General features: G+C 38.3%; 3 protein-coding genes across 3 annotated transcripts; 2 read left to right on the top strand and 1 right to left on the bottom strand.

The window, feature by feature from the left end:
* The first annotated feature begins 1543 nt into the window (after positions 1-1543).
* Positions 1544-12822, top strand: LOC106659623. The gene is made up of 3 exons (XM_014382254.2): positions 1544-4252; positions 10044-10320; positions 11218-12822. The coding sequence occupies exons 1-3, from the start codon at positions 3393-3395 to the stop codon at positions 11623-11625; spliced, it is 1545 nt and encodes a 514-aa protein (XP_014237740.1). The 5' UTR covers positions 1544-3392; the 3' UTR covers positions 11626-12822.
* Positions 12823-12905: 83 nt separating this feature from the next.
* LOC106659622 (nucleolar protein 9) lies at positions 12906-15450 on the top strand. The gene is made up of 2 exons (XM_014382253.2): positions 12906-13546; positions 13763-15450. Exons 1-2 carry the CDS (start codon positions 13292-13294, stop codon positions 15293-15295), a joined length of 1788 nt encoding a protein of 595 aa, XP_014237739.1. The 5' UTR covers positions 12906-13291; the 3' UTR covers positions 15296-15450.
* Positions 15451-15719: 269 nt separating this feature from the next.
* LOC106659455 (putative mediator of RNA polymerase II transcription subunit 29) lies at positions 15720-16822 on the bottom strand. Its single transcript, XM_014382027.1, has 3 exons — positions 16785-16822; positions 16493-16710; positions 15720-16369 (listed from the first exon to the last, which is right to left on the bottom strand). Exons 1-3 carry the CDS (start codon positions 16820-16822, stop codon positions 15720-15722), a joined length of 906 nt encoding a protein of 301 aa, XP_014237513.1.
* Between the last annotated feature and the right edge of the window lie 11159 nt (positions 16823-27981).

Consider the following 27981-nt stretch of genomic DNA (forward strand, 5'->3'; position numbering starts at 1 on the left):
TATTTATACGTTGTTGTTGTGCGTTGGCTCGGCTGTGCAGCTTGCAGCAGCCCAGGCTATAGCTGCTATAAGACAGAGCTCTTGGCGGGCGCGCGCGAGCAATGCGCTCCGTACGTGGTGTGTCTCGCTCCGCACGATAGTAATAGCACTAGCAGCAGTAGTAGTAGTAGTAGTGGTGCAGAGGCAATTGCATATACAGCCCAAGAGGCGAGTTCGCGCGCGCGGGACTAGCAGTACATTTCGCGCACAAAGAGCGAGAGCTAGCTGTGCGCCGTTGCTGCTACCAGCACACACACACACACACACACACAGCTTCTGCAGCGGGTTCGTGTCTCTCTGCTGCTCTCTGTCTCGAGTTGTGTCTCGCATCTCGGATGCGCAGAGCTCCGCAGAAAAGTGTATTGTGCGTGTGTCGAAGAAAATATATATAACGATTCTCGTGGTTCGAGATAGAGAGAGAGAGAGATCGGTATTGTCGAATGACAAAATTTGATCGGTCGCGGTGAATTCGTTCGTGCTACGAGTGTCCGCTAATCGTCGTCGTCGCGTGTTACACGTATATAATAATAAAAATAATGTAACGCCATTGGCGTGCAACAACAACAACAACAACATATACGCATCTTCTTGGGACGCGACCTACGACGCATTTATCAGGACGACCCTTGTCGATCCGCGCCAGGATAGCTCGAAGGAATCGATCCTGTCGGTCGGCCGTCAAAGCTAATTGCAGTGCTTCGGTGTGTGCGTAGCGTATGTGCTCCGATCGTGCTTATACACACATACAAGCGCGCGTGTGTGTTTGTGTACTCTACGTGCGCTGAGCTCCGGGTTTTGCATTCCAAGCTCCGTGCATACGTATCGTATACATTTTTTTATTTTCGTGCCCGTGTATCTGTGTTTCTATATACGTGCTATATGCAGTGCGGTGTGTTACGTGTGCAGCGATACATTTGTGTGTGTGTGTGTGTGTGTACGTACGTGTATTCGAAATAGCAGCGCATAACTCGGCGCGTGTGCGGAGCACATAGCCGACTATTATTGTTAATACGCGCGCGCGTAAAAGTGTCGCACGCGCGAAGAAGAAGAAGCAGCAGTGCTGCACTCGTGTGCAGCGTATATATATTATTTAAATGCCATATTCCCTGCACACGTGTGTGTGTGAGTCTATATACGTGTAAACGACGAGGAGGAGGAGGAGGACACGACTGCTGCGTGGCCTTGCTATTGTGAGCTTTGCTCGGTGTATAATAGAAGGCCCCCCCTCGAGCGAGCAGAAAGAAAAACCCAGTGAGATTTTAATCGATGTGTACAATATAGAAAATGAGCAACGAGCAGCACAGCATCGCTGCTGGACCACGAGCTCTCGAGAGATCGCGTGAAATTGGCCGCGCCAAGCAAGATCAAGAACGCACGAGGCGACCGATCGTCCTTCGTTACTTCGTGCGGCACTCGTGACGCATCGCCGATCATACGAGTAAAATAAATAAACGCGTCCGAAACAGATAATCTTATATTTATATTTTGAGAAAAAGAGGAAGAGAGCGAGAGGAGAGAGAGAGGAGTGGACAAAAAAAAATGCGCTCATCGATGTATCTCGAGGATGACGACGACGATACGATGATCGTTGCGACCGATCGCAGTGGCGCAGCTGTTTGTTTACGTAAGAAGAGCGCGACGAGTAGTAGCGAGAGACCGAGAGAGCGCTGCTACTTGCGTCGCATAAAGTAAAGCCCCTTCGCCTCTATCTATCTATCCGTATACGTATACACTGGAAAATAGCGCAAAAATCGCAACCGGTTTCCCACGCCGGAAGTCGCGCTCGTGCCGTAGCAGAAAAGCCTGTATGTATAATACGGAGCAAAATTAATCCGACGAACGAGCGTGACTGAGGTTGGAGCAAAAAAAAAACAAAATAAGAGGGGAAAAAAAGGAGCCGCGATAATATCCCGTGCACAGCAGCAGCTCCTTTGTCAGAATTATTCGCTTTTCACCGGGCGCTCTTATCTAACGATTTATTTATAAGAGCGATCGTCGATCGGAGCGAGTCAGAAAGTCTCTATGTAACGTTGCAGATTTGGCCTCGTGAACTGTTACATAGTCGAGAGCTGCAGCTATTATACGCCACGCACTCCACTTAAAAGTAATAATAAAAAAAAAAACCAACAGATATATACAGTATTCCATGTAGCTGGAGGAGGGAGGGAGATCGTAAAAATCGGCCGCCGCCGCCGACTCGCTTTGTGTTGTTGTTACACGAGGTCGCGTGCTGCGCATAGGAGCGCGCTTTATTCATATCATAAACGCGCCGCGATCGCGGACTCGATTTTTTTTTTCTGAAATAATAAACGTCGTAAAAGAAAAGCTCTCGACCGGCGGAAGAAGCAAGAAGCAAGAAGCAAGAAGAAGCGACGCACCGACCGACCTCGAAACGACCAACAACAGCGATGCCACTCGAGCTCGGTGCCAGGATGCCAAAAGACTCGGTACAATCGAATTTTCCTCGCGCTCGCAACGGATAATACAGCAACGCAGTGAGAGCCCAAATTGGACCGAGGGAAAGAAAGTTTCCCGCGTGGATTCTTCGCTTTCCTTTTGTCGTACAAAGGTGCACAAAACAACGAGTCTATTTTCGGTGTCTGTCTGTCTGTGTGTGCATAAAAAAAGGCCATGCAAAGTAAGCGCGTCTCTATTCATCCGTACGGAATCGGTATTCCTACCGAAAAATTATCGACTCTGCTCTCCGCGGGTGAATAATTGAGAAAGCGAGAGATGCTGCTGCTGCACCTCGCGCATTGATTCAGCTCTATTCTGTATACATATGTGCGCGAAGGAAAAAAAAAGAGGCAACGAGGCACGAGAGCACATATAGCGCACACGGCCTTTAAACTCTGCTCTGAGAAAGTCGCATAGCACATCCACGTTATAAACTAGTGTATGTGTGTGTCTATGTCTGTGTGAGAGAGAGACAAAAAGAGACAACGAAAACTCTCGCTCGGAAACTCGATCTACGAGCGCAGGACGAATAGAAAAAAAAAGTCCCTTCCCGCGCTTAATCTGAATATTCGTGCAGCTCGCGCACGAGCGAGAGGGACAGAGAGAGAGAGAGAGAGAAAAAACGAGAACGACCGGAACGATATCGAGGAATCGAGTCTAGCGAGCTTTGGCGACGATCGGCGAACGATTGCCGATTTCCGTCTTTAAATATACGTGCATTATAGGACTTTCACTACCGTGTGTGCGAGTCCCGTGCACAAAGACGTGTCTTCCAAACAACAAAAAGAAAAAGAAAAAAGAGTTGTTTATAGTCACATAAGCCCGACGCCACGGAGTCGATATTGTACTACGTTAATCGACGCGATCGGAGATCGTGGCACAACGGCAACAACGAGATGCAGTTGGCTCAGGCACCGCATCAGGCCCGAGCGCCGCCGGTGCCACCGCGGCCTAGTCGTCAGATCGTCGCGGAGGCCTTGAAGAAGTCGCCGCCGCCCTGTCCGACTCGTCAAGCGCCGGCGCCACCGATCAATCAGAGGCCCTGGAAAAATCACGCGGATAAAACAACTACGGCAGCAGCAGCGGCAGCCGATCGTGTCGACGCTAGCTGCAACAACGGCAATAGCAACAACGCTGGCGGTCGTACGCTCGTTTACGACTCGACGAGCAGCAGAATCAGGAGCAACGGAGGCCGAGTCGACGAAAAGAAGCAGCTGCAGCACAGCGATAGAATAGACGATACCTCGAAGCGAAAAGGAGGAGAGAAAGAGATCGAGTCCAACAAGAAGGATAAAGACAACAACAACAACAAGGACGCGGAGCAGGACAAAGACGAGACCGACCGAGGAGGAGACGGTGCAGATCCAAACGAGAAGGACGAGCAGCCGCCGAGAAAGAAATCCTCCCAGCAGGCCGTGGTCACGTTCAAGGAGCGAGGAGTGACCGACGAGGATTCGCCGTCCGATCCTAGCCCGAAGACGACCGTCGTCCTCGTCATCGAGGACGCCGCGCCCAAAAACGGCAACGGGAGCAGCAGCAGCCCCGAGCCCGAGAACATCCAGACGCAGGACTGGCTCGAGGCAGGCATAAGATACACCTCGACCAAGATCACTCTGCCTGCGGCCAACGAGAATCCTCGTCGGCATCATCAGCATCAGCATCGCGCCGTTACACTGAACGGCCTCGACGGTTATTACGATTGCTGCTGCTCGTCGTCTACTCACAGCGCCGAGTTCGCCGACCTCGATTTTTCCAGGTAAAAATTACTCGCGTTGGCCCCCCCCCCCCCCCCCCCNCCCCCCCCCCCCTCGTATATACGTATAAAGGCGAAAGTCGCGCGCGGCAATATAAATGCAACGGCGGCAGCACGTGGTCGCGCGCTGCAGTTTATGTGGGTCGCGTGGGAAAGTGCACGTATAGGGCGCCCGCCGCCACTCCTTCGAGCTTCGCACAAAAACACGACTCGGGGTCTCGACACACGAGTCAAATAATAATATAAACTCGAGGAGCGAAGTGGGAATAGACGCTGTGTATATATATGCACATCTGACCTAACCCGCTGCCACAGCACAGACGAACATATATAAGCTTTGTTTGTTTATACGTGTATACGGAGCTCTTTGCGGTGTATATAATGCGCGGGTGGCAATTGCGGTCTCTCTCTCTCTCTCTCTCTCTCTCTCTCTCTCTCTCTCTGCTATATTATTATATACCGTCGCGCTTCCACATATATACAACAAGCTCGTTCGAGCTCTCGATGCTCGGCGAGATCCTGACTTTCGATAACTTTGTTCCTTTTTCCCTCGCGGAGCTTACGAGAGTTATTAATTAAAGGGCCTCCCCCTCCCACCCTCGCTAACCGATCAGCCGCGACGATTTATTGCCTCTCGATTCGTTTCATCTCTCGAGCTACGTTCGTATACGTTATGCTAATTACTCGTGCCGGTATCGTATACGACTTGAGTTCGCTCGATGAACCGAGCGCGCATTAATACGTCATTATGTAAGTGGCGGAAAAGCAACTCGGCGTCGCTCGATTGAATCAAAATCGTAGGAGTGTTCGAGAAGAGCATTTGGATGTTCTCTCGCCCTTGCTTTTCCAATATTGGAATTTTTTCAATGAGGCTATAATATAATTTGTTTTTTTGAAAACTAGAAAATGCTTAGTCCACAAGAGGTGTTGCAAGCCCAAAAAATGAAGTGGAAACTAACCATGTATTCTTTGAGAACACAATGAAAAATGAAAATCTTGAAGCATAGCCCCCTAGGTCCAACCCTCATGGATCTACAGGGGCTCAAAGTTGGATTTTCATGTTTTGAGGATGTTTTGCTTGTTACTCTTCTTTTCTGGGGTGCATATGAAAAAATTTTTAAATCATGTTTTTTCATGTAAAATTTGATGTAGAATTCAAATCTGTACTCAAATAAAACATTAATAACCTCAAAACCCCTTGAAATAGAAAAAATGGTGTAATAGGACATGAAAGTCTAAAAATAAATATGTTCGTATACCTCAAATCAGCCAATATTGTAATATGTTCATCGATACATCAAAATACAACTTCTGATAAAGTTGAGTAACTGAGTTTCCATTCTCTGGAGACTGTCTGGAGACTCAGTTACCAAACTTTATCAAAAGTTGTATTTTGGTGTATCGATGAACATATTACAGTATTGGCTGATTAGAGGTATATGAATATGTTTATTTTTTTACTTCCATGGTCTTTTACACTATTTTTTTAGTTTTGAGGTTATGAATGTCACATCGTGTTACAGATTTGAATTCTACATCAAATTTTACATGAAAATACATGGTTTAGAAATTTTTTCATATGCACCCCAGAAAAGCAGAGTAACAAGCAGAATATCCTCAAAACATGAAAATCCAACTTTGAGCCCCTGTAGATATCCATGAGTGTTGGACCTAGGGGGCTGTGGTGTTCAGGATTTTCATTTTTCATTGTGTTCTTAAAGAGTACATTTTTTTGGCCTGCAACACCTGTTGTGAAATAGCCCATATGCAACAATAAATTAAAATGTGTTCGATAAAGTACGCAATGAAAATTATTGTTATGTAGAATGATCTTCCTAGGGTATGTTAACATGACTATTTTATAGTTGCCCGCGTAAAAAAAAAATCAATGTCAATGTTTGCACCAAACAAATTGGGCCATATTTGGTGCACATTTGGGCCAGGTTATAAGCATTAATATTTTTTACGTGAGTGTGTAAATAACCTGGTAACAATCCTTTCTTATTTTTAAGATGCGGATCGGTAATGTGTTGCAGCTAGCCGCAATTCGTTCACTCTTTTATTATGGTATACGCTCTCGGACCCACCTCCCTTTTAAGATAGCAGGAGGATTTAGCCAAATGAGAATTAATTCTCAAAGAGTAAATTGAAAAATGATAATCCAGAAAATTTCAGCTCTCTGTGTCCATCCTTACATGAACTGAAAGTTGAATTTTCATTTTTAAGATTTTATTCTGCTTTTTTGGGATGAATGTTAAAAAATATATGAATTGTCAATTTTTGTGTAAAATTTGATGTAGATTTCCCATTTGTAATCAAAAAGCATGTTTCAAACTCTAAAACCTATTAAATATGATTAAATAGCATAAAAGTATAAAAATTAACTTGTTCGTACAACTTGAAATTGACAATGTTGAAATATGTTCTTTCAAATAGAAAAATGCAACTTTTCACCAAGTGGCACAATAAGGAAACTAACAGATACAATTTGATAGCATAAAAAGGATCAAAATTAGGAAAAATTCATAATTATGAGGAAAGTGCCTCTTATTTATCCTTCGATGAACATATTGTGATTCTGGCTCTTTCGCTGAAGATAAACTAGTTTATTTTTAGACTTTATGTTATATTTTTTTCCTTTTTAAATGGTTTTTAATTTATAAAAATTTTGAGGGTTTTCATTTTTAATGAACTCTTTAAAATCACACAATTTGAATTTTAGAATTTCATTTTTGTAACCATAAAATCTTTTTGATAAAGCCCATATAAAGTGACTCTACCACCAAATCCAGATCTTCTCGATGCTTTCGGCCACTTTGGTTCAAGTCATATAAACATTTGAACAAATTTTAAAATGATTTGATTGCTATTCACGTAGTATACTTATGATTTTACCAAGAGTTTTTTAAATAAATTAATGAAATTATATTCATATTAAAATGGATTGGAAAGTGATTTTTTTAAAGATCAGGATCCTGATCCGGATGGAATTGGGGTATAGGCTAGTATACGATTTTACATAGGCATAATCCTGTTTATGTAAGATAGATTTATTTATTATCATTTTACAAGAATGCCCGGGTGCTTTGACATGACTACTGTACATAATTTTTCTACATCTTCTACAGTCGAATTTTCCAATTTCGATATCAGATTTTTCATGGTCTTGATCGCGAGCTTGCGCAATCCTCTCCTCAGTACGTTGCATAGACGACGACGGCAAGACTCCGCGTGTCTCTGGGGCAGCTGCCACAAGTCGTCCGCGATCAAGAACTCGTAGAAGGCGGCGTACTGGAGCCCTCGCGCCTCCTCGTTGTCCATTGCTGCGTCGTAGAGCGACACGCTCTGACAAATCTTGAATCGCTTGGCTACTTCGGCGACCAGCGGTTCCATATCGTACAAGCCCGTCGTGAATCCGTCGCTTTCAAGAAGTTCGAAGACGGCAAAAATACGCGACATCGTATCCAGATTGAAATCCTCGACGTCTTGCCCCTTGAAGAAATCCTCGCAGCGAAAAGTGTAACGAGACGTGTCAGCGCCGTACTGCAAGAGCACGCGAACCTTGTTCGGGTAGAGCCCCGCAGCGGCCAATTCCAGTGCCGTCCGACCCTCCTTGTTCTTGGCATGGACCTCCAACGGCAGATGTTTGAAGTCGGTCCATTTGAACAGCGTCTCCAACAGCTGAATTTCGTCGTCGTCCCTCTTAGCAATTAGGTGAAAAACCGTATCTCCCTGGGCGTCCATCAAGTTCGGATTGGCGCCATGTGCCAGCATGTTATGCACCATCTTCCTGTTGTCTTTGCTGTGCGCCAATCGGACCGCCAAGTGTAGCGGAGTGTTCTCCATCTTGTCCCTGGCGTTCGTCCGCACCAACGAACATATGTCGTCGGTGACCCTGAACAACGTATCTACCATGACCAAATCGCCGTGTCCCTGGCAGATGAGATGCAGTAAATTCGAGCCCTCCTCGTTGACCAAGTTGGGATCCGCACCTTTTCTCAGCAGTAATTCGAGCCCTTTCTTGTGGCAGCGAGTCAAAGCCAGTTGCAAGGGTGTGTTGCCCGAATTATCTTTAGCGTTGGCCACTATCGTCTGCCCGTGGTCATCGATGGCCTTGAAAAATTTCTTCGCCAAGTCCTCATTGAAGTTTTGTTTCGCGCATAGAACGTGCAGCGGAGTCAATCCTTTCTTGTTAGGAAAATTTGGATCGGCGTCATATTCCAATAGGACTTCGACGACGGCCACGTGCTCGTACTTCAGAGCCAAGATGAGCGGTGTATCACCTGTTCCTACCACGGTACGATTGGGATCCTCGTAGCACCTTAGCATTTCTCTGACAATGTAGTCAAAGCCCTTGAGACAGGCCACGTGCAAATAGCCGTAGCCATCGTACTCTTTACCCAATAAATATGAGAGTGAATGCTTAAGGATCATTGGGTTCTCCAGCGAATCGCTGAGCAAGACTACGAGTTCATGAAAAAAATCCAATAGTTTTTTCTCGTCTTCCAATTTTAATTCTTTCATCGAATCCATTAATTTATGCTCACGTTCGTCTTGGGTGCTTTTGAAGGAGGCCATTATTTTGCGAAATCACGCGCAATCACGATTATAATTCAGAAGCTTTCTGTTCGCGATATTACTTTGCCGTTTACACTGCGACGTAAATAGATACTTTCACTTTTTCGAAAATTCACTGGATCAAATAACTCCGAAATTCGAAAGATGTTTTCACTTGTGTGTCCACGCTTGCACTGACTAGGAATGCACTAAAATCAAATATAGAGACTGTATAGAACCATGTGGTCGAAATGAAACTTTCACTTTTTCTGGTAAATCACTTCTTTAGGTAACTCCTAAATTCAAAGATGTTCTCTGCACTTGTGTGTCCGAGCTTGCTCTGACTCCGAATGCGCTATACCGTCTACGAATAGAGCTCGGCGTCGTACACGTTACAACTTCGTAGAGTGACCTCTCGAATGCAATTGAAAAAGTATACCATACCTAAGCGCCATCTAGATTTTCTATGCGGCCCGTTCCATAATTAAAGGAATCTGATGCAGACAGTCCTATTCTTTTATTTCGTAGTCTAATTGTAATATAATTAGCATTGGATGCATAGAGGCGCCGAAAGCGCGCGATTCAAAATTTTAAAAATAAATGTTTAAAAATTTTAATGTAATTATTTTCCTTTTCTTCTTCATAAATCATGAGAAATGATGTCAGTAAGTTTTTAATATAATATCATTATATTTTAATTATTATTTTACTCAGTTTTACTGACTCATCCGACAGTTGTTGATATATATTATTTTAATGATATTATATTAAAAACTTACTGATATCGTTTCTCATGATTTATAAAAAAGACAAGAAAATACTAGTCATATTTATTTTTACACTGAGAAAAAAAATTCACTGATTCAATGAAATATTTAATTAAATACAATCTATGAAATAATTTCATTGAAATAATCTTTTTTTATTTCATCCAACAAAATATTTAATTGTTTTTACCAAAGCTTCATTGCTTCAATCAATCATTTGATTAAATAGTGAATGAAATATTAAATTAGATTTCATTGAATCAAGGAATTTTTTTTCTCAGTGTACAATTTTGAATTGAAAATGAAAATTTTCAACGTTCGCTTCTTGAGACTGTTATCACTGCCTGACTGAATTCTTATCATTGCCCTAAAGTATAGTGAAACAAATGTCACTCCTAAGCTTCATTAAAATTTATCCCGAAGCTTTCATATTCTGCTGAACGTTAAAACAATAAATATTATCATTGCAGAATAATCGCCAGGATAAACATGTCTTCGCTGCCAGGATTGCCGCCACTGCCTCGAAGTTTGAGTGGGTTCGGCCTCGATAACGGCGGTCTCGAGCCCGGTCGAAGTCCGCCACCGCTGCCACCAGCCCGGGTGCCCAGTCGCGGCAGCGGCAGCAGCGGCAACCGACTGGTCAAGACGCCGAGCTCCACCAGCAGTCAAGGCTCGAGACCCTCGCCCCAGGGCGGCCGGCAGCTGACCACCCTCGACACGCAGCTGTCCATACTCAGGCGAGAAATGGTAAATACGTTCGACATTTTTTTCTCTCACTCGACGTCGTAATCTTCGCTATTTGTGCTGAGCCAACGGTGTTACTTTTTGTTGTTGTTGTTGCGTTTAACCGAAGAATAATTGCGCAATTGTAGAGCACGCAGAGCCACGAAGGAGAGGGTGTTGCAACAACGATATTTGTGTATATATATATAGTCGAAAGTGCCGACTCGGCGCAACGATTTGTGTATAACGATCGACCCGAGCCGCCGCAAACGCCGCGAAATGATTTTTACCGCGCGAGCACTGCGATATTAGCCAAAATTACCTGTGCACCCGCGACATGGATACTCAACAATCACAACGTGTCTTGTATGTTTAACTTGAAAAATTGCATGGATATATCTGCCATGCGCTACTTGTCTGAGATGTCGAACGATCGCTATATACATTACAGGCCGTACGACTCGCGAGCGCCAAATTGAGAACTATAAGTACTCGATTGATCAGTCGAGGTCGCGGACGAAATCAATCTAAAATATCAGCGGCTCGTTGCTCGAGTCATTTTAAAGGCCAATAATGATTGTAATCTTGAGCCTTCCGCGCCCACACTCGTTTTTGCATACATATATAGGTTCTCCGTATACAATACAAATCGTTGCGACTCACAAGACGTATTGGAAAGTCTCGCGAATTATATATATATGCCTCTGGTGTGTTTGCAGGGGGGCAGGAGTCTATTACGTATACATATCAGCGTGTAAACTTATCATTTCATTTCGATCGACTTTTTGCACTTAAAACATAGAACATTTTTCCTGTATTATTATTGGCAACGCGAGGCGTGCGTATAATAATACACATACGTATAACGTGCGCTAAATCGATCGCCCGACGTAAAATTTCATTCAATTTCATTCTCCGCAGTTTGGCCTGCGCCAGTTGGATCTGTCGCTGCTGTCCCAGCTCTGGTCTCTCAACGAGTCGATACAGGAGTTTCGCCAGCTGCTGCAGGACCAGGAGGACAGGGCGCCGTCGCCCTCGCCCAGCAGCGACGACGGCGACGACTCGATTTCGCTGTCGTTCACCCATCAACTCGCTAGCGCCATACATCAGCAGCAACAGCAACAGCAGCCACCACCGCCGCCGAGGCGACCGGCACCAGCAGCGCCTGTGCATCAACAGCACCAGTATCATCATCAACAACAACAGCAGCAGCCACAGCAGCAGCATCATTACAGAAGCGCGAGGTCGCGCAATTCCATCTCGTCGCTCGGGCACAATTTAGCCAACAGCGACGACTCGCCGTCGAGCGAGGAGTACGGAGCCGTATGAGAATCGGACGTTTAGTGCGTCGATAGAAAAAAAACATCAAAACGTGATACAAAGAGTGAACTGGTTGTTGTTGTTTTTTTTTTTTATTGACGTGAGCGACGAATGCACTCGGCGTTTCATCGATAGTCTATATCGAGCGGTTATTCAACGAAGCGAATCGTTGTTATTTATATAAATATTATACTTGTGTAACGAGTTGCGATTGTTGATCAGAATTTCAAAAATGTCAATTATTCCGGAACACGTCCATATGCCAAGACAACGAATAATTGTATTCTGAGACGATTTTTACTATTAGCTGTAACGAGAATACTTACGCTTAATGTAAGGCAGTTATCAGAACTATATTCTATGTATAGTTAAAGTGAAATTGTTATACGTACAAAATTTAGACTAATTTGTTTATGATTCTTATTTGTATTGTTTAGTTTAGCTAATTATAAGCAAATAGTGTAAAATTGATACAAAGAAAATTACGTGATATGTTAAAGAATGTTCACTAAAATTACATTTAAAATGATGCACAGAGGAAAGAACTGTTATCGATTGATTGGACTAAATTTGATATCATTTTCTATTGTAGCAGCATGACCTACTAGAATTCCCACTTTGAAGTGCGTTGAAGAAAATAATTTTTTTTCACATGGTATTTCCTTTGATGCAGTAAATCTAGAGCATAAATTGTACTTTTTGAAAAGGAGTACTCTTTTGGATTTTTGTAATAATCAAAATATTGGGTAAAAATGTGTTGAAACTAATTTTTTAATTTCAAAGTAAAAAAGCTATTGTTAGTACATTACTCATTAAAACTTGTTTCGTATAACATGACAATTAATGAATACGAACAAACACATAGGTTAACACATGTTTCAATGTTAACCTATAAACTAAAGAGCCATTTTAATATTATATATTTCCTAAAGTGATAATTATGAAAAAATAGATGTAATCAAGAATGTGTGATCATATTTGCTTCTTACGACCGAGATCGTGTATCGACAGGTTTGTTTACTTTTATCGAGTACTAAATTGAGTACTAGTGTAAAATAAACTTTATGCTATATAGTAATACTTAAGCATAATTGATATAATAATTAAGACTAAAAAAGATAGAATGATAAAAATATTTCATTCTTATGTTAAAGAATGAATTGTATATATTCACTTTTAAAGTTAAATAAATACAATGGTTTTAAATGGTAGATTTTATTTTGTAATTCGAAACTCTAATTTTCTTTTTCTTAATACCTACAAATTTGTAGAACCACATTCGATTAATAAATAAATTAAAAACGACGCTGACAATATAACTGTAAATTTTAAAATCCTTTATGGTCAAATTTGTTTGGCTTCGAATATTCACAACTATTTTGTCGATACACACTTGTCGAATTTTTAAATACCAAACCACGTGCTCGCAAGATGGGTTAAATGCCCGGCTCGCCAGTTCCGAATCCCCAGAATTCATCGAAAATTTTACCGCTGTTGCACGCACGTTTTTCTCATATGCAACTGAGGTTATGTTTCAGTATCGTGCGTGCAACCAACGTGAGTGATAATTCTTCTTGAAGTTCAGAGCAGAATTATAAATCAGTGCCGGATTGACTTTGTTAATATAATTTTTACTATTGTCAATTGTCAATTGACAACGCGAGTATCATTAATAATGGAGGGACAGCACGTAGATACACCCAGACCGAATCTGAAAAGAAAAAAGAAGCGATCGTCGATGCAAATGGCTAAAAAAGCAGCCAGACGTCGTTTCCACGATGGAGAGCTTGATTCAGAGAGCTACCAATACATGCTCAATGTTTTGCAAATGATTCGCTCGGATTTTCCAACTATGGAAGATAAAGAAACATTTGTGGAAAATGTTTTCGAACAAACCAGAGGGAAAGAAATGGATTATGCAAAAAATCAGGTAGTTATTCCATTATATGTTGATGAATGATAACTAATGGTTAACACTTTCTTTTCATTTGCAATGTCTATGTGATAATTAGAAGTTTCATGTTGATAATTAGAAGTTTCATTCATGCGCGCAGACTTTTTTTGATTTGATTATAAGCCTTATTAAGAAATATAAGCCTTATGGATTTATCTTCATTTTTTAATAATAATTTAATATTTATTCCAGGTTGGATCAAGAGTTTTAGATGTGTTGATACAACATGCTAATTTTGATACAATTATAAGATTGGCAGACAGTTTCTATGACTCACTTCGACCTTTATGCAGCGATCCGTTTGCCTCACATGTGATTCAAAAACTAATAACCACTTGCGCGCACAAAGGAAATTATGTTAAAACCGATGAAAAAGATACAACAGAAATCAAGCATTCTGAAGTAGAAAAGTACAATGAAACAGCTTTGAAGCTTTGTAGATATGCTATTAATAATATTGAAGAATTCGTTTGGGATACTTATGCAAATCATATTTTAAGAACAGCTATAGAGTGCCTTGGAGGCATCATTGACTTAAGTTCAGCTAATAATATGGTAAAAAAGAAACCAGATCTAGAAAAAAGGAGAACTGTGAATGAGGATTATAAGAAATTATTAATGTTAGCCTGCAATAATTTACTCAGATTTCCACAATTAGCTCAATTCAATCATGATCAGTTGACCGCTGGTTTTATGCAGTCAGTTTTGTATACTTTAAAAGATGTTGATTCTGATTTAAATAGTAATTTAATGAACAGAGTATTTAATGAGTGTTTTACATTGAGTAATGAAGAAACTTTGTCCAATATATTTGACAAAGAGTGTTCTTTCAGGGTCCTGGAGGCCATCCTTGCTGTTTCAAATCCTAAAGATCACGAAAAGATCTATAAAAATTACTTTGAGAATCATTTGGGAGTGTTGTCCGTAAAGCAGGGCGCAAACTTTAGTGTACAAAGACTAATTGAATATTGTACTAGCAAAGAAATTTTTGAGAAAATTTTTGATGAAATTGTTGAACACTTTAATAGTATCTTGTCAAAAAGTTACACCGGTGTTTTTGCAGCTTTAGCTAAAGGCTGTTGGAAATTACAAGCTAAACAGGGTCCTTTCATCAATGCTCTGATGAAATTATTGGATTGCGATCAACCAAAAGAAAGAGAAAACTTCATCGTTCCGCTACTTATGAGGTTCAGTAAATTTGAAAAATACTCTTCTCTCAGTGACGACGCCAAATCTAAGCTACCCATGAACTTGCATGGCAGTCTGTGCATACAGTGTATGTTAGAATTCAACAAACCAATCAAAATTGTTAACTCTCTGCTGGCCATGGATAGCACAGAGTTGTGCCGTATTCTCGAACATCCAAAAGGTAGCAGAATTATGGATTCTTTCATGGACAGTCAATTTATCGGAGCAAAAAGTCGGGAACAACTCGCTAAACATTTGAGAGGGACCTGGGCTCAATTAGCTCGCAGTACTCATGGATCCAGGTGTTTAGAAAAAGTGTGGGCCAGTGCGAAGCCTCCACAGAAACTCATCATGATGACAGAATTGGCGGAAGTTGGAGAACTGTTAAGATCGACTCCAGTGGGAAAAATAATATCGCACAAATTGAATGTACCTCTCTTTGCCAGAAACAAAAAGGAATGGGAAGAATTTGCAGGCAAAGAGGAAAAAACAAAAACCCTCTTCGCTGATATCATTCAAAGGATTAAAGAAGATTAAGAACAAAATAGATCTATTATACGTAATTTAAATTTGAAAATGTTGAAACTTCTGTTAAGTAACTGTACAAAATAGCATATCAATGTATGATTTAATTCCATTGTCAATTTATACTTGTAAATTTTAAAATGCGTTTGTTATGAATGAAAACTTGTTTGTCGAATTATTTTGGAAATTAATAAAGATATTTGTATATAAAAATTCCACAGCTTACTGATTATTGCTTCGATCAAAATCAAATTACCATACGATAACATGCATCGGTGAATCAATACAAATGAAAATTTAATCCTACAAAACTATATCGATTACGTAGAAAATTCCTTCCCCCGTCTTCCCACCCTCTCTCTCTTTTGGATTTTCTCCTCGTTTTCCTATAGAAAAAAAAATACTGCACAATTTACAGGAGTAGTCGTCCATATAGCTATCCGTAGATGACCTTCGGCCGTTGATTGGCCACGACGCGCACGGACGGCCGCCGCTGCTGCTGGGCGACGACGAATCGCTGCTGATTGACCGGCACGACGACGTTGCGCTGGTTGCGTTTGCGCGCCGCCGCCGCACCCCTGATCGAGGTCACGCCTTGAGCGACTGTGTTGATGATGGAAGTGACCCCGAGTCCGATGCCCGTCACGGGCCCGATCGGCACCGGACGCACCTGGACCGGACGCTGCTGCTGAACCTGCTGAACCTGCTGGACCACCGGCCGCACCTGAACCTGCTGTATCTGCACCGGCTGCCGATTGACGACACCTGAATTTTGAAACGGCCGATTTTGTACACGATTGTATCCGTTAGACAAATTGTTAGTTGTTGTTCTGCCACCAACCCGGCCGTAAGCTCCGTCGTTGTTGTTGTTGTTGTTGTTATTGTTATTATTATTGTAGCCGTTATTATCGTAGCCGTTATTGCTTGTCCCTCGATCGGTATAGTCGTTGTTATCGTAATCGTTGCCCGTGTTAATTATTCGATTATTGTTACCGTTGCCCCTCGCTGCACCTTGACCATTACCAGTAAAGCCATTGTTATCGTAATCGTTACCTAAATTATTATTCTGATTCTGGTTCGTCTGTTCTGTTCTTGTATTTTGCACTCCATTATTGAGATTGTTATTGTTGTTGTTGTTATTCAAGTTGTCGTTGTTGTTGTTATTGTTGCCGATATTCGTCGATCCAAGTGGAGCCGAGGGCCGATTACCCGCCGCTTGGACGGTGGCGGCTAAATCGTCCACAGGGCTGTCCTGATCGCTCGTGGAAGCCGAATTCGCTGGACTGTTGGACGTGACGATCTTTTGATTGGAGGTTCCAACGGGCCTGATGGTGGTGGTGCCTGCGGACGAAGACTCGGCGTCCTCGTTCTTTTCCAGTATCATGGCCGATTTGTCGACCGCATCGATTCGACCGATCGCGTTGATTCTTCGATGTAAAAAAATTCAATATAGATATATTTTCGAATTAAATCTACCCATCGATCGGCAATTAGTACTTACATCAATACGAGCCCAGCGAGAAATCGTAGCGGTCTCATGTTTAACGAGTTGAATAATATAATTTGCAATGACGCGAGCGGAGAGAACTAATTTTTTTACTGTTGATTCTTTGCTGGCCAACAAAAGAATGATGAAATCCGAGTTTCATGCGACTATAAGATATTCCGAGAGATAAAAGGATTCGGAATTAAAGTTGGCTCGGGCGGAACGTTATTACATGTTGTGAAAAGCGATTTGTTCAAGTGCCAGATGTCTCGGCGCGTCAGATCGCGGAGATCGGGCTTATGTTTTTTGAACAAAGACAAATCATGGCATCCCCCGCGCGCGCCGTGTCGCTCTTTCCGATTGACTTGTTTGAGTACAATCGTTATGTTAAAAATGTCGAATCGACTATTCGACTCGTGCATAAGATATACGAGTGTTTGAAAATTCATTTTAAATTACCCAAAAAAAATGTGAAACCTTATTTTAAAAAAAGAAAAACTTCACGCGTTTCCTTCTTTTATTGTTTTCATTAGGATCGTTTTATTGCTGATCTGATCTGGATTATAACACGCGAGTCAATTTATGAGGTAAAAATAAAATAAAAATTATGAAAATGTTTCAAGATTTTATGACTACGTGACTGGACTAAAATTAAAAAATCGAATTGAAGAGGTATTTATAATTATACACATTCCTCAATTACTTCAAGTCAACGTTTGAACCACTTTCACGCTCTGACGCGCATTGAAGTTGCATTTGAAAATTTGCGAAATAGCATTTTTTTGATTGAGGCAATTACAGCAACCGAAGTGAATAACTCGTTAACCGAATGATTATTCAATATAAATATTAAAATTACATTGACAAATGTTAGCTTAAATAACAATCGTGAACTGAAATAATGAATTGACACGAATAAATAAAACTGTATATTCTGAACCGGCACGAAGCAAAATTTATAATTTTTTTTTTTAATTAAAAAATGTGTAAATATATTTGCCCGTCACTCTGTACAAATGTTATGACGCTACAATCAATCGCGAACAAAAAAAAAATCTTCGACACACGGCGCAATATTCGAGCGCGCGTATGTACGGAAATCGTCGGTTTAGTTTGTTTTTTTTTCTTCTTTCGAAATGACTGATAAAAACCAGGTTTTTCGGCACGTCTACTCTTAAAACTGCAAGTGGCGTAAAGATCGAAATACAACGGGACTTCATAGTATAATAATGTTCCATGAGCCTAAACATCTTCTTTAATACATAGTATACTAATGTTCCATGAGCCTAAACATTTCTCGATCTTTCACTCCTTTGACTGAACTGCTCCATGAAAGAGTCGATACCGATTCTGCAATAATTTTGATCGTTGACCCTAGCGTAATAATTATTACAATAACTTGGATGAAAACTTTCAGAGGCTTAGTTTAGTTTGTACAATACAAAGTAAAAGAAATGTTTCAAAAATTATCAGTTTTTTAAAATATTTGATAACAGTTTTATTTTTATAATACTTTTTTTCCTGAACAACAACGTTTTTGAGTGAATTTAGGGTAAGAGGCTTCTATAGAAAGCATAAATATATTAAAATGAAAATTACTACAAAATGATTTAACGATACAAAAGATTCTTTACAATTCAACACAAAAGGTACCTATTCAGTATATTTAAGGCCTTGAATGTTTAAAAAATCGTACACACGTGTTCTATTAGTAGTCTTCAATTTAGGTTCGTCGTAACCATTCTAGCAAAATTTAAAGAATGTTCGTAAATTCAAAAATAATCGATGATTACGAAATTTCGAATTCGACTATCGAACGATTTTTGAAGCTTCATTTCTACTGGAATATTAAATTACTGAAATTAATTTTTGTGTGGCCTTGGGTGGATAAAAGGATAAGATATTTTGGAAGGACGATCATTGTAATAGCTTTTTTTGTTTATGGTTCGGGTTCGGTGAGTACATGATCCATAATTTTTTTCAACTTTAAACTTGATTAAACTTCAATTCAAGTTGTGGAAATTGATCGAAGAGATTCGTGGGCAATCTGAAATAAATTGGGAAGTAATAGGACTATGCTTGTTTCAATTCTTATCATCAATGGCAATCTTGATTGCGTATTCCGTTATAATTAGTATTGATGAAAGGGTCAGTACTGTTAAAAATGTATCATTCATTACATACGAACGAAACCAGTTAATCATTTTTTTTATTAGTAGTTACGAAATTCGTTCAGAATTTCGGTGTCATTGTTTACAAAGGAAGTGCACGAAGGCGAGCAAACATTTTTACATAAACGATTGAGTAAATTTTATAGAGAAAGTAATCGTTTATGGGGTAAGTTACAAATTCGAGTGTAACACTAGTAAAAGTACAAAAATTAATTTTCTAACAGTCTTCTTCATACTGCTATGCATTTCCTTTGAGCAACGTATGCTATTTGGTCTGATCAAGCTTGAAATGAGACCGTTGTGGTTCGAGTTCAAATTTTTCATGAATTTTGAAAAGTGTTATTTTGGTTTAATGGCTTTTCGCATGATTTTCTTATTCATGTGCGCAATTATGTCTGGGGCAATTATGTTTCACTACAGATTTGTAGTAATTTCTTTGGTCATTCAGTATCAAATCATAAAGTGAGATTTTCAAAATAAGAAATTTCCAGATTTACATTTTAACGTAAATTAAAATTGTTAGTTTAAAAATGAAAGCCACTGACGAAGAGTATCAATTGAAATTAAGGGGAAAAAATCAGAACGCAGATCGTTGGTTGCATCAACAAATCATAAAATTAATTCAACATCATCAAGACACTATACGGTTCAGTTTTATTAATAATTATCTGTGTAACAGAGAGTCGTAAAAGAAAATACATACAAAAATTTTCGACTTTATAAAACGATTTTATTTTCAGGTTGTTTGATACTCAAAAAGATGTTATTAATAAAACTTTGTTCGTCATTATTCCCATAATTATTGTTAATATGTGCATGAGTGGATCCTGGGTAATTAATTGAATTGATTACGATACAAACGAATTTTAAAAAAAACTCATAAATCACTTTCTAATACTTAGATGGTCATTGCGATAAAATCTAATTCTGCGTGCATTAAAATATTATTGATTTCAGTGATGGGTTCTACAATGATATTATTTTTGCTTATTTATCCAAGTCAAGAATTGTTCGATGATTGCTGTATCGATGATTTTTGGTAACAGAAAAAATGAATTATATTTTCACTGTGTTATTCAGTAAATGGTTTCTAAATTAGATATTTTTTTCAAATAGCTACCACACTTATAGTTGGTACATGTATCCTCCTAAAGTCAGGTTATTTTTACTAATGACAATAACTAGAACATCAAACCCAACAATTTTATCAGCTGGCTTTGCAAATTTTCCATTGAATCTGAGAATTGCTGGAGTTGTGAGTAGAATATGACAGCAAATAACTATTTAACTAGTTTACTTATTATATTTTACAGGTTTTAGGCAAAGTTATATCATATATAATGGCTCTATTATCATTGTACAATTAAAAAACTATTTTTCAATTATCGAAAAGTCTCGACTCATGCAATGCATAAAATTGAGATCGTTCTTTGCCTATGTAAACATTTTTCACTTCAAAAAAAAAATAAATTATAAAAGTTGATGCAGCTGTTCAGAAAAAAATGAATTAAGCAGTCTTCAGCTCATTGCGAGTGTCCCGTAGAGTTTGTGTAAAAAAAATTTATTTACAACAAATTTATTCTTTCATTATCCTGTATTGTAAATTGTAATTGCTTAAGTTTGGTGATCTACCCTTCCAGCAAATCTTAAATCACGTGATAAAGCAAAATTGTAATAAAAAAAATAAATCATCAAATTAATATTGCACTTAAAATAACAATGAAAAAGAGGAATGTCAACAAAAGAGGCTACAATAGACTATTAAACGCATTAACAAACTGAAAAAAAATCGTCATTAATATGCATTAGCATTAACCATTAAATATTCAAAATAACTATTTATATTAGAAGTTATTATCTGAGCTCATTGTAAAATAAACAAAAGTTTTGTAAAAAGTGGTTGGATATTGCTCGTGTTTTGCGTGGATAATAATTAATGAATGTAAGTTTTTTCATTTGTTAAGTATTGCGTTACGTCACGACGCTTTGGGCGATCTTGTTAGTATTACTCTTGAGTGTTTATTGGAGTCTAAAGCTTGAACGCGCGACGTAAGTGAAAATTTCATAGCGATTATAATTGGTACAAATTTACAACTTACCTAGTGAGCACAACCTTAATGTGAGGGTAGTTACTACTTCGTATGTGTTATGAATCGTAAGATTTGAATAATACTTCAAAATACGAGTTGTAGGTCAATAGCTTGATCAAAACGTAAAAAATTGAATAATAAATATTATTATTTTCTCATTAATTTATCATTAATTACGCTATAATGGTTTAATTTAATAAAAAAACAATTTGTTTTAAACCGTTCATTACTGAATTTACTTTATCTCTAGAAATAACTACGATAAAAAATCTGTAGACAAATGAAGTTGCAATAGTCATGTACTCTATTTTAAAAATTCGACCAGAGCTTTTAAAAATAGTCGACCCTAAAAGTTTTTGCTTAGCTCGAGTTTTTCATGTAAACACAGGCTAGAATTTTGAGATAAAACAAGCTTAAATTTATGCTTTGCCTATAAGACATTTTTCGTGTTTTTTTTTCTTATGCAACACGTATAGAAAGTCGAGGCAAGAAAGAAGAAGAAGCTCAGTGTCGATTTGATCGGGCTACGAGCTGAGACTAGCCGTACGCGTAGTATCCACAATGAATACAACTAGAAATCGGAAAAACTTGATGAAGACTACGATTGACGACGATAAATATGAAAAAACGAAGTTGGCCCTTGCGTTCTTTTTAGGGGCGGCAATTCTTGGATCGGTCTTCGTACTAGCAGTCCTAGAGTCTATCGGTACAGATTATCCGGCACCCGTGAGTACGGATAGAAGTTTCTCGCACCAACGCGACGTCGGTGATAATTCCGCAGTGTTCAGTGCCCTGGAAAATACCACCGTCTATTACGGCGAGTGCGACGATCAAGACGTCAACCGGACGCGGGCGGAATGTTTACTTCGTCGAGTGCAGCTGAATTACTCGAGAGTCAGTCCCGCGAAGGAGGACGAGTGCAAAATCGAGCTGAGCTCCGAGTCGGGCGGCATCGTCGAGACGGATCTGATCGAGATCGAGCCACTGGACAAGAAACGAGCGATCGTGACTTGGTACGAGACGACCTTGAACAGGTTCGAGCCGTATCGCTTGCGACTCAGCGTCGTCGATTTTTGCAATTGCAAAACGACCAAGCTGTCGAGAGATCTCGACAAGCTGATTGAAAATTCGAACGGTCCCTACAGAAATTGTTTATTGTATTCATTGATCGGTATCGGTGATCGCCGTTCTTGTGGCGTTGATAAGAAATTCAACAAGCTGAAATATCTCAAAGGAGAGGATGATTTTGAAGTTGTGTCGGAAGGTTGGGACAAAGTTTATAGATTATCGATCGATGCTCAAGGAGTCGCTTCGAAGGTCGATACGTTGGTTACTTACCCCGAGGATGCTTTGGTCGAGCCACTTATTGTACCGTTGTCAAAAGAAAAAGGCTATTTATTTATCGAAACATCATTTCACAATGGGCCCAACAAAATTTTAATTACAGTAACTCTTGTGCAGTCCAACGGTAATTAATAAAAAAAAAACAAATTTACTTTAATTCTCATAATTCGAATTAACATTAATGAGACCATTTTCACTCTTTCAGGTCAACGACAAAATTTAACTCATGTCAAAGATGTTTACTCGCCCGTGGTCTCCTTGGCCAACGGTTTGATCGGCATCTGCGCTCGACAGAACTACACCACCATGAAATGCACACAATTCAAGCTCGGCGACAAAAAAATCAACTGGTTTTCAGCCAACATCGTCGATTTCCCTGGTACGGAAAAACGAGCCCTCTATAATTTGCCGAGGGGCGAAGGATTTCTGACCGACGTCATCGAGAACAAATTCGGCAAAACAGGCACCATGTTAGTCGACAAATTCATGGTTAAAATCGGTCGGGATGGAGAAGTCAAGCAATTCCTGAATCCCGGTTTGGAGTGCCCGAACAGGCCCCAGGAGAGAGGTTCCTTGAAATTTTTCGAAGACAATTTGGGCAATTATTGCGTGAGCACGACCTGCACAAGAACGCACGAGAGTCCCATTTACTACTCGGGATCGAATTATGTCAAATTTTACTCAAAGTGCTTCAAACCAGGAGATTTAACAAATCTCTCAGACATAAAGCCTTACGAAAGTTATTTTGTAGCTGATTTTGGGTACGCATATTAATATATATTTGATAGATAATGTACAGAGAATGAAACTGTAAAAAATAGCACAAATCGAGTAATTAAAGTTCTTATATAGATACGTGTGCATTCGTTTTTGTTTAGTGAGTATGTCCATCCATAATCTACAAAACAAATACATTTATATATAAGTACGTTAACTCGCATATAGGTACATTCAACTTAACTTAAATCTTTAGACAGACTTTTCGGCCAACGCAGCAGCTGTTTCGGCGTGGAGTACCCCGCGCGGCGCCAAATATCACGCTTTTACACGTTTGTCGCTGTATTTCACTAAGGAATAATCAATACCACTCTTTGAACGCCTGGCATATCGATTGGAATTTTCCTCAGCTTTCGATTGAGATAATTAGAAAAATCTTAAAAATACCGTTTTTGATATATTCGAATTTGAAGATTTCCCGGCAATTTTCTCGGGGTAAATGGGAAATTTTTGGAAATCTGACCTCACCATCAGAAAGCTGAGGTAATTTTCCGTCTAAATTATGTGGCTCATATTTTTTCTAGGTGCATTTAGATGCTTTTCTGACGAGTTACAAATTGAGCAGTTTCAGTTAATGAGGCCTCTCGCACGCACCACTGAAGACTTGACGTGGAATGACTCATATACTTAACAAATGGAAAAACTTACATACATTAATTTTCATCCACGCAAAATACGAGCAATATCCAAACATTTTTTACAAAACTTTTGTTTATTGTACAACGAGTTCAGATAATTCTAACATGAATAGTTATTTTGAATATTTAATAGTTAATGCTAATGCATATTAATGAACGATTATTTTTCAGATTATTAATGCGTTTAATAGTCTATTGTAGCCTCTTTTGTTGACATTCCTCTTTTTCATTGTTATTTTAAGTGCAATATTAATTTGATGATTAATTTTTTTTATTAAAATGTTGCTTTATCACGGGATTTAAGATTTGCTGGAAGGGTAGATCACCAAACATAAGCAATTACAATTTACAATACATTACAATAAAAGAATAAATTTGTTGTAAACAAATTTTTTTTACACAAACTCTACGGGACACTCGCAATGAGCTGAAGACTACTTAATTCATTTTTTTCTGAACAGCTGCATCAACTTTTATCATTTATTTTTTTTTGAAGTAAAAAATGTTTATATCGGCAAAAAACGATCTCAATTTTATGCATTGCATGAGTCGAGACTTGACGATAATTGAAAAATAGTTTTTTAATTGTACAATGATAATAGAGCCATTATATATGATATAACTTTGCCTAAAACCTGTAAAATATAATAGTTAAACTAGTTGAATAGTTATTTGCTGTCATATTCTACTCACAACTCCAGCAATTCTCAGATTCAATGGAAAATTTGCAAAGCCAGCTGATAAAATAGTTGGGTTTGATGTTCTAGTTATTGTCATTAGTAAAAATAACCTGACTTTAGGAGGGTACATGTACCAACTATAAGTGTGGTAGCTATTTGAAAAAAATATCTAATTTAGAAACCATTTACTGAATAACACAGTGAAAATGTAATTGATTTTTTCTATTACCAAAAATCATCGATACAGCAATCATCGAACAATTCTTGACTTGGATAAATAAGCAAAAAAAATATCAATGTCGAACCTATCAATGAAATCAATAATATTTTGATGCACGCAGAATTAGATTTTATCGCAATGACCATCTAAGTATGAGGAAGTGATTTATGAGTTTTTTCAAAATTCGTTTGTATCGTAATCAATTCAATTAATTACCCAGGATCCACTCATGCACACATTAACAATGATTATGGGAATAATGATGAGCAAAGATTTATTAATAACATCCTTTTGAGTATCAAACAACCTGAAAATAGAATCAAATACTTTTTTTAAAATCGAAAATTTTTATATGTACCTTCTTTTATAACTCTCTGTTACACAGATTATTAACAATAAAACTGAACCGTATAGTGTCTTGATGATGTTGAATTAATTTTATGATTTGTTGATGCAACCAACGATCTGCGTTCTGATTTTTTTCCCTTAATTTCAATTGATACTCTTCATCGGTGGCTTTCATTTTCAAACTGACAATTTTAATTCACGTTACAATTTAAATTTGGAAATTTCTTATTTTTAAAATCTCACTTTATAATTTGATACTGAATGATCAAAGAGATCACTACAAATCTGTAGTGAAACATAATTGCACCTGACACAATTCCCCACATGAATAAGAAAGTCATGCGAAAAGCCACTAAACCAAAATAACACTCTTCAAAATTCATAAAAAATTTGAATTCAAACCACAACGGTCTCATTTCGAGCTTGATCAGACCAAACAGCATATGTTGCTCAAGGCAAGCGCATAGTAGTATGAAGAAGACTGTTGGAAAATTAATTTTTGTACTTTTACTAGTGTGACACTCGAATTTGCAACTTACCCCATAAACGATTACTTTCTCTATAAAATTTACTCAATCGTTTATGTAAAAATGTTTGCTCGCCTTCGTGCACTTCCTTTGTAAACAATGATACCGAAATTCTGAACGAATTTCGTAACTACTAATAAAAAAAATGATTAAATGGTTACGTTCGTATGTAATGAATGATAAATTTTTAACAGTACTGACTCTTTCATCAATACTAATTATAACGGAATACGCAATCAAGATTCCCATTGATGATAAGAATTGAAACAAGCATAGTACTATCACTTCCCATTTTAATTCAGATTGCCCACGAATCTCTTCGATCAATTTCCACAACTTGAATTAAAGTTTAATTAAGTTTAAAGTTGAAAGAAAATTATAGATCAAGTACTCACCGACCCCAAACTACAAACTAAAAAAGTTGTTACAATGATCGTCCTCCCAAAATATCTTATCCTTTTATCTACCCAAGGCCACACAAAAACTAATTTCAGTAATTGAATGTTCCAATAGAAATGAAGCTTTAAAAATCGTTCGATGGTCGAATTCGAAATTTCGTAATCATCGATTATTTTTGAATTTACGAACATTCTTTAAGTTTTGATAGAATGGTTACGACGAACCTTAATTGAAGACTACTAATAGAACACGTGTGTACGATTTTTTAAACATTCAAGGCCTTGAATATACTGAATAGGTACCTTTTGCGTTAAATTGTAAAGAATCTTTTGTATCGTTAAATCGTTTCGTAGTAATTTTCATTTTAATATATTCAGGCTGTCTATAGAGGCGTCTTACCCTAAATTCACTGAAAAACATTGTTGTTCAGGAAAAAAGTATTATAAAAATAAAACTGTTATCAAATATTTAACGAAACTGATAATTTTTTTAAACATTTCTTTTACTTTTTATTGTACCAACTAAACTTAGCCTCTGAAAGTTTTCATCCAAGTTATTATAATAATCTTTAGGTCCTCTTTGACATGATTTCATAGCAGGAGTTCATTGATTACAGAAACTTTAAGATGTTTAGGCTCATGGAACATTATATTATTACACTTATATACTATGAAATCCTGTTGTATTTCGATCTTGACGCCACTCGCAGTTTTAAGAGTAGTCGTGCTGAAAAACATGGTTTTTATCAGTCATTTCGAAAGAAGAAAAAAAAAGTGAAAAATTGTGGTAGATAAACGATATATGGAAGCGGCAGTCCGCATTGACCTTATGCAATATCGTCATTTTTTACTATTTCAACAATATCTCCGGTTCTATTGGTCGTATCAAAACGAATAAAAAAAATAAAATTTTTGTCTTTTTGTGCACAATAAAATAAAACAAAATCGTTTTGGTAAAAATTAAATAGGTTCGGAGTTATAGCCGTATAATCAATTAATTTGTTTATAACAAATTACTCGACCACCTGAGAGAGGTGAGAGTTGAAAACTCGGATTCAGCGGATGAAAATACGTAGTATATACACTTTATTTCTTGTGGGACCTTCCAATTCATACGAAACCCGCTCAACGCCTAGGTTATAAACAATTTCACGCGACGACTCGAGTTTCAATACGCCGTAACTTTTTACCTAATTGATGAAATGATTTGAAACTTTACAAAAATTATTTTCAACTATTGTACTTTAACGTAGTATTATGCAAAATTTCAATTTCAAAAATTTAATGAATACAACTTTTGCAATTGAAAAATAAAGTCATGTTTGGTCGAAAATTTTTTTTAAAAATTCGCCATTTTGTTATAAATAATAATGAAGGTTTCGGACCAAGTTTATATCATTTTAGACTAGTTAAAGAGTGTTGTCATAAAATTTCATCCAAAAATATTGATTACTCTCGGAGATATCGCGAGTTGAAGTTGAAATTCGGTAAAATTCGTTTTATGAATGAAGAACGGTTATTTATATGTGCCACCCATCTAATTTTGTCTAACTTTTTACAGTAAGTGCTCCTAGGTGTTACTTTTCGGAAAAATCATGTTTGAACCGGTTACAAATTTTGTAACGCTTTTTCGTTAAAAAGAGCTCTTTTTGAGGGTAATCTGCAGGCCTGTCATATACTACAACGACTTGAATAAAAATAGTCAGATTCGACAGGGTAGTTGACTAGTACAGGTTTATTTTACTATCAAGAAATGTTCAAGAAATTAAATTTAAAATAATATGACTAACTTGGCAAAAAAAAGGATTTTATTTTTCAAACTTGAGGGCTTTCGAGATTTCGGACAAAGAAATCGTTGCGACTCATAAGCATATTTTTACAAATATTTGTGCTCGTGCAAATGTAAATTTTCAAAATAATATTGAATTCTCGTATAAACATTCAACTAAATTAATATCGTTGTGCAATTAAAATTAATCGATGATTTATTATATTATATGGGCTGACGTCAAAGAATTT

This window comes from Trichogramma pretiosum, unplaced genomic scaffold (genome assembly GCF_000599845.2).
Source record: "Trichogramma pretiosum strain Unisexual culture from Peru unplaced genomic scaffold, Tpre_2.0 scaffold74, whole genome shotgun sequence".
Classification (NCBI taxonomy): Eukaryota; Metazoa; Arthropoda; class Insecta; order Hymenoptera; family Trichogrammatidae; genus Trichogramma; species Trichogramma pretiosum.

Coding starts and splice junctions, on each gene's coding strand:
- LOC106659623 (XM_014382254.2), top strand. CDS start 3,393: ATGCAGTTGGCTCAGGCACCGCATCAGGCCCGAGCGCCGCCGGTGCCA. Junction 4,253..10,043: donor GCCGACCTCGATTTTTCCAG/GTAAAAATTACT, acceptor TTATCATTGCAG/AATAATCGCCAGGATAAACA. Junction 10,321..11,217: donor CCATACTCAGGCGAGAAATG/GTAAATACGTTC, acceptor CATTCTCCGCAG/TTTGGCCTGCGCCAGTTGGA.
- LOC106659622 (XM_014382253.2), top strand. CDS start 13,292: ATGGAGGGACAGCACGTAGATACACCCAGACCGAATCTGAAAAGAAAA. Junction 13,547..13,762: donor TGGATTATGCAAAAAATCAG/GTAGTTATTCCA, acceptor TATTTATTCCAG/GTTGGATCAAGAGTTTTAGA.
- LOC106659455 (XM_014382027.1), bottom strand. CDS start 16,822: ATGAGACCGCTACGATTTCTCGCTGGGCTCGTATTGAT. Junction 16,711..16,784: donor CTCGCTGGGCTCGTATTGAT/GTAAGTACTAAT, acceptor TTTACATCGAAG/AATCAACGCGATCGGTCGAA. Junction 16,370..16,492: donor CGCCACCGTCCAAGCGGCGG/GTAATCGGCCCT, acceptor ATACAAGAACAG/AACAGACGAACCAGAATCAG.